Raw genomic sequence first — 7,299 nt, forward strand, 5'->3', positions numbered from 1 at the left:
TCATAGAAGGCAATTAGGTTAGTCAGGCACGACTTCCCCTTGGTGAATCCATGCTGATTGTTCCTGATCACTTTCCTCTCCTCTAAGTGTTTCATAATTGATTCCTTGAGGACCTGCTCCATGATTTTTCCAGGGACTGAGGTGAGGCTGACTGGCCTGTAGTTCACAGAGCCGGGAGCTGATAGCCACTCCCTATATGGCTCTGGTCCAACCAGACCTGGGATATTGGACCAGACCGATAGTGACCTATTAGAGGGGAGCAAGAGGATGGTCACGCTGCTGAATAGACTGATTTAAGGAAGGATTAAATGTGGTACACAAGCACTGTCCAGAAGCAATGGAGAGATGAAGGGAGATGAATTGATTAGGGTGGAACAAGAGGAGATAACTAGGAATAACTGGATGAAATTAGGTGAAGGACGGTGTAGAAACAGCTAGGCCAGCAATAGCTTTCTGATGGTCAGATCTGTGGAAGCCTCACCATTTGAGACATTTAAAACCAGCATGGGCAAGGCACTGCAAGACGTACTGGAAGAAATGATCCTCCAGTGGCAGGGGGATGGCCTAGGCTAGCCTGCATAATAGGGCTTTTCTCCCCTATAATTCTCTGATTAGCTATTATTTGGTTGGTTTTATTAACAGTGGGATGTGTTTCCACAGGTTATCAGCGTCCCAGAAGGAGATTTCTTCTTTGACTTTGTCAGACATCTTACAGACTGGATAAAGAAAGCAAGACCTGCAAAAGACGGTAATAATGTCATTCTTCTGTTTTGCTGCTATTTCCTCTCCCAGGTACAGTGCTGGCCGGGGAGGTCTCATAGAGCCCATTGAAATCATTTTTAAAAGGCTCCTCTCGCCTACCATACCCTGATGAAAACTATATCTGTAATGTGTTTGGCACCGTGTAATGTTTGGATCTTGGGTGTTCATGTAAATCATGTCAACAGCAACTCTGCACCTAAGAAATGATCCATTCTTGGGCAGGGAGCAAACTTTTACTCTTGCTATCCATAACTTCTAAAAAGAACCGCACAACAGCTAACACCCAGCAATACTCCAAGCTCTGACTACTTATACGATCAGTTAGAGGGCATTTATTATCTTTGTAGTACTTAAGACTTTATATTGCCACCTGACGACTCCCAGTAATTTCACAGTATCCACTTTAATCCTGTTCCCATTTCTATTAAGGGAATCAAGAATCTTCTGTGGTCATACAGATCACAGGTGCCAAGGGCTGGCAATGCAGAGATCAACTAGCCCATGCCTCTAAATAAGTGACTTCCCCTGAAGATTGAAGTTTTGTGGTTGCTGTCCGGACTTTGGCAGATATAGAAACTTTCTGAGCTTTTAGCATTGCTTTGCTAGCTGAAATGCAGCTTCACTAACTGGCCCCAAGTAATTTTCCAGAAACTTCCACAATACATTGTAATGCTGTTGCTATGAAATTAAATCCATCCTCCTTTCATTCTAGATTTGCAAGTGAATTCAGTGCTTATTTAAGTGAAAGCCTGAAGACCACTAACTTAAGAGTTCATAGAGCAATTTAGGCAGCCACTCTGTAGCCAATGCACTTCAGTCATGGCTTTAACACTTGCTATTTCATCCCTGAACCTCCTGCAGCAGGGACTGTGAATTGCTCCAAGAAGCGAGCGTCTCTTTTATACAGGTTTCCATCTAGTGGTTGAAGCGTTTGTTTCAAGCCTAGTCAATGTTGAACAGATTCCTTTTTGCAGGTATAGTGCCTTCTCTCACATATCAAGTGTTCTTCATGAAAAAACTGTGGACAAACACCATGCCTGGGAAGGATTCAATGGCAGACTCCATCTTCCACTATTATCAGGTACTCCATGAGTTTACAATACTGGGGGAGGTCTGGGTGACTCAGGGAACTAGTAAGGGGATAAAAAGGCTTCCTCCTTCTACATCAATAGCTCAAATCCAACTCACACCAGTAGTGACAAATAGAGGTTTCCATGTGCGGGCTGTTAGGAGGACTGAAGATCTTAGTACACTCCTCTTGAGTAGGTATCAACATCATAAAACCATGGGTCAGAGGCACTAATTAGCCCTCTTCTCGGCAGTCCCAGCAGAGAAGCCGCACTCTGAATAGCCCCAGAGATTTTTCATCTCTTTCATGTCAAGGTGATCTGCCCAGGTCAGGTTTGAGTAGCAGAGACAGGGCAGAATGCCACACCGCTGCTGTACTTGTTCTGCAGCTAAAGAGAGGTCTCTGTTCTGCTGGGCTGTCTGGCCAGCTACTTTCAAGTGTGAAATTCACACGCACACACTATTACAGTCATTCTCGATAAAATGGTTGTTCCAACATGAACGTGCCTCCTGCTGATTATGTCATACATGGTCTTGTTGACAGATGAAGGGTACTTTTTAAATCATTCTCGAGGTTATATGGCTTAAAGGGGAAGCTTGATTTGAATAAAAGAAAAACCCATTCGATTCGAAATGATCTCCCTCAACAGCTGAGCTCCTCTGGGCCAACACAAGTGACAAAGTGTGTTAGAGTGTGAGCTAAAACGGCCTTGGTCAAAGCGGTCTGGCTGAGAGATGAGCCTCTAGTGGTGGCCAAGCTAACCCAGGGCTGGTGCTTTAACTGAACATTTCCGCCCGCCCCATTACAATGATGATTTCAGAAAAATATTGCCGTTCCCAGGCAGTTCCTCCATAACTACAGAGGGGTGAACAGCAGCCAACGCCATGAACTCCCTTGGGGAATTCCCCAGATAGATTGAATTTACCTGGGAAGCTCTTAGTTATTGCTGTGATGGCAGCCATAGAAGAGATCTCTACGATTGTAAGAGGTAAATGGTGCTGTAAGTTACACCTCAAGGACAGGGCCGGCTCTGGCTTTCTGGCCGCCCCAAGCAAAGCAAAAAAGCAAAAAAAAAACCCTGCAGCACGGCCAGAGTCAGGATGCAGGGGGACTCCCTGCCCTGCAGATGTGCCCCGGCTAGCGGGGGGAGGGGGAAGAAGCGGGGGGAGAGAGAGAAGGGGGGCGGCCAGGGCTTCAGCGGGGCGCTGCCACGTGGCCCCTCCCACCGTGCCCCCTACCGGGAGGGCTCCGCACCACTCCGGTCGGCTGGGAGCGGGAGGGAAGGACGCGGGCTGCCCTGCCGGGCTTGCTGCAGGGCGCTCCCGTCCTCCACGCCGCTGCCCCCTACAGGACGGCCGGAGCGGAACAACAACAAAACAAAAACAAAAAATGCAGCCGTGCCGCCCTAGGATTGGGCGGAATGCCGCCTCCTACAAGCTGCCGCCCCAAGCACCAGCTTGCTTGGCTGGTGCCTGGAGCCGGCCCTGCTCAAGGAACTGGCTGTAACTCACATGGTGAAAGGGCAAAAGTGGGGGAGGGGGGGGTGATTGAAGGAAGAAACAAACAGGTGTAAAATAAAGCAGGGAGAGGCCTCAGCTGCGTTCTGTCTGCCACCAGCAGTGCAGAGGGGAAGACATATCGGGGATGAGCCTGCCTGCCTGGTGCCTCAGAACCAGATTCCAGCTTATCCACGGTTCTTGTGGGGTTGTAGTTCAGGAGCAGGTTTGGTTCCCCTCATTTTGGGCCAGTCATGACATCGAGCTTCGGGTTCAGATCCGACTTCACCGAGGCTCAGGCTTTGCAGATCCAGTGTTTTACCCAGGATTCATCACTAAGATTCATGTTTTTCACTCAAATCCCCAAAGCTGTTAGACTTGGGTTCATTTCAAATGTGGGGCAGAGATCAGGAGAGCCCCTGTTTTATCGAGCCCTGATCCCTGGCTGCAGTAGTGCAAAGTGTCTCGGTCTGAGCTTCGCAACCCCCGTCCCCAGGGCCACCAACCATTGTGTCTTTCCAGTGTTTCTGAAGGAGAAAGGGGTCCCAGCTAAGTGGGGGTACCAGGAGGGGGTTGGGTTGTGGGATGGAAAAGACTGAAGATCACTGCACTAGCACAGCCGGTTTTCAAGCAGCTTCCTTCTGTAGCTGCCGATCTGCTAGATTTCCGTTAGCCAGCATCTACTTGGCATTTGTCTTGGGACGGTTGGGTGTTGCCATTCAAACAGCCTCTGTCTCTGAAGACAAAAGGACGTCTTTGAGAACCTGGATGTTTGTGGCCACCCCCGTTACCTTGTGAAACGCTTTCGTGTGCAGGAATTACCAAAGTACCTGCGTGGCTACCACAAGTGTACCCGGGAAGAGGTCTTACAGCTGGCAGCTCTGATCTACAGGGTGAAGTTTGAGGATGACAAGTCCTACTTCCCCAGCATCCCCAAGCTCCTGAAGGAGCTGGTGCCTCAGGATCTTCTCCGGCAGCTCTCTCCGGACGACTGGAAAAGGGTAAGGAACGGCCTTGATAACACCGAGCCGGGCTCAGAGAACGGTGCTGCGGGTATAGCATCTCGATAAGCTTGTGTGACCGCTGCCATCCTGTCCAACGCAGCAGGGACTGAACCGGGGACCTCCAGAGCTAAAAGCAGGAGTATATCAGCTTGAGCTAAACCTCTCTAGGTGGGGCTGGAACACAATCAGTGCTCTGCCAGCCATGCACAGAGTGGGTCCGGTAACTCACACACACTAGTAGGTTACACTTACACCATAGGTAACTATTACTAGTATAGCAACGCTTAGGGCCCAGCAAAGATCAGGGTCCCATTTTGTGGGGCAGTGTATAAGCACCTGGTAAGAGACAATCCGGGTCCTACAGAGCTTACATTCAAGACAGGCAAAGGAAGCGAAGATTGATTATCCCTGTTTTAACATGTGGAGAACCAAGGCACAGAGAGATTAAGTGACTTGTTCCAGATGATACAAGGAGTCAGTATCAAAGCTGGGAATTGAATCCAGCTCTTCCAGGCGCTAGCCCAGTGCGTTAACCACAAGTCTGTCCTGCCTCACGCTGGAAAAAGCACTTGTGGATATACTCAAACCTGTACTGGCTGGAAGATGGAAAAATAACGTATAAGGTCTTTTCAGGCTCCTGCACTGGCACAATAGCTAATGCGCAGGTGAGGGCATGGTGGATTTCTGTTAAAACAGGACGGCAACATCTGATGTTTTGTGGCAGGAATAACATGACATCTGTGTGTCATGATGCTCTTTGTATTCAAATGTCCTAGTTCCCAGGTGGTCTGGCAAGCCCTTCAGTAATGTCATGTTGTCCTTTGCAGTCCATTGTGGCGTATTTCAATAAGCATGCAGGCAAAACAAGAGAAGAAGCCAAGCTTGCCTTCCTGAAGATAGTCTTCAAGTGGCCTACGTTTGGATCCGCCTTCTTTGAAGTGAAGGTACAGATTTCATTGTGTGGGTCATCTGGCAGGCGCAGGGACCCCGGGAATTGGTTGGTTCTCACCGCTCCTCCCCCTGACAGAGTATAAGGAATTCTAAAGGGAAGAACTGATGGCTGTTCGGTGGCCCCTGCCTGGGCCACGTAGACTCGTTTGCCAGCTCGCTCCCTCTAATTAGGTATTTCCATGGTACTCATCATTGTCTGAGGACCTTCCACTCATGCGTGGATCTGTCCTCTGTGCGGGAGGGCAGTGCTACTATTGCCATTTTACAGATTGGGAACTGAGGCACAGGGTAGAGTGAGATTTTCAATGGGACTTGGGCTCCTAAGCCACTTAAGAGCTTTTGCAAGTTCTGCTTTAAGCGACTTGCCTACAGTCAGCCAAGGAGTTGATGGATGAGCCAGGAATGGATCGCATGTCTCCCGAGTCCCCGTTCATTGTCCTAGCCACAAGACTTTGCTTCCTACCCCTTGACTTGGTTCTTCCTGGATGAGGTGGAGGCAGAATGGCTGGGTGTGTGGGGAAGCCTGCATTGCCACTGCCCTTCTTGGTTCTGAGCTGTAGGACTGAGGCCCAGAGCCTCAAAGGTATTAACTGCCTTTGGGAGTTAGGTCCCTCCATACCTTTGAGGATCTGGCCCTGAGTCTCCAGAACTGTCTGCCTAGCATCTCTGACCAGCACTAAGGAACCTAAAGCCAAAGGTAGGACGAGCAAAAGGGAATGGTGCAGTTGGCCCAGGATTCCTTCAGACCAGAGGTACTAAGGACAGGAGAGTCCATGCATGAAGAAGAGGTGATCTGAGGAGGGAAGGGCCACCTGGGGCTTCCCACTGCATCCCAGCTCACCCAGTCCTCGGGCAGGATGGCTCCCCTACCAGCTGCTTCCATTGGCAAACTGGGTGGGGAAAGAAATGGAAAAGAAGGAACTTTAAAGCCGCCAATCACTCATTAAAGTCACCAGGTGTTTGGGGCAGGGGTGGGGAGACTCATCATTAGCTGGATGGCTGTTACCATAGCAGTGAAGAGGCCTTGATTTATTTTGAGCTTCCTTAAAAGGATAAACTAGAGAGAACCCACGTGCGAGCTAAAATGCAGCGGGATTCTCGCCATGAGGCCGCTCCTTCTGATGGTCTGACGGGAGGGGCCCTCAGCCACGAGTTGTCCAATCTTCCAGGCCTTTTCATGTGACTGCTTCGTCTCGTTTGTAACAGCAAACTACCGAGCCAAATTACCCAGAGATCCTTTTAATTGCCATCAACAAGCATGGAGTCAGCCTCATAGATCCCAAAACCAAGGTAAGCCAGACGCCACCAGTTACTACCTGTGGAAAGCTCCGCCACATGCAATGGGGCCGTGCGCCTCCCAGGGCTAACGTTAGCGAACTGCGGGCGGGGGTAACGTTAGGCATCTAAATAAATGGCCTGATTCTCAAAGGTACCGAGTCTCCTCTGCTTCTTGTGAGGTCGACAGGAGCTGCAGGCACTCAGCACCTTGGAAAGTCAGGCCACTTGGGTGGAAGTCTGAACACTTTGGCCGTGATTCCGGGGTTTCTGAAAGGGACACGCTGACACAAGGTGGGGCTCACTGCTCCTGCCATCATTTGCACTGCAAGTGCCATGGGCCAGAGTTGCACCCATGAGTCCATGATGAGGGTGCAGAGGCACTCTGCCCCAGCCACGATCCTGCCTGGCCCTCCCTGATGTGCAATATCCCTGTGAGCGCTCAGCTGGCTAGTGTGGCAGAGGGCAGAGCTACTGCTCCTCCTCGCTCACCCCTTTCCCTGCTCCCCTTGCGGTGGTTTGCTCTCCTGACTGCAAAGATTGCAGCCAGCGGATGTGCAGACTCTCTCCTGGTGCAGAGGCAGTTCCCTCGACATTGTGCTTTTGTACCTGCCAACAGCTGCACACGGCCCAGCCCCAGCTAGCCCTCTGTGCAAAATGGAGGGTGCCCATACGTCCCATTTTGGCCGGGACAGGCCCCTTTTTAAGCTCTGTGCTGGCCATGCCGACTTTTTTGACAAAA

The 7,299-nt window shown here is 50.3% G+C and overlaps 1 protein-coding gene across 1 annotated transcript; it reads left to right on the forward strand.

Annotated features, from left to right (window-relative positions):
* Nucleotides 1–660: 660 nt before the first annotated feature.
* LOC113409121 (unconventional myosin-VIIa-like) lies at nucleotides 661–6,572 on the forward strand (the record flags this gene model as incomplete). The annotated part of the gene is made up of 5 exons (XM_026662715.1): nucleotides 661–748; nucleotides 1,737–1,843; nucleotides 4,143–4,328; nucleotides 5,159–5,275; nucleotides 6,489–6,572. Coding segments are annotated over 5 exons (582 nt in total), but the record flags the coding sequence as incomplete, so codon positions are not given.
* Between the last annotated feature and the right edge of the window lie 727 nt (nucleotides 6,573–7,299).

The sequence above is a fragment of the Terrapene carolina genome, unplaced genomic scaffold, assembly GCF_002925995.2.
Source record: "Terrapene carolina triunguis isolate 2854851 unplaced genomic scaffold, T_m_triunguis-2.0 Scaffold29829, whole genome shotgun sequence".
Lineage (NCBI taxonomy): Eukaryota > Metazoa > Chordata > Testudines > Emydidae > Terrapene > Terrapene triunguis.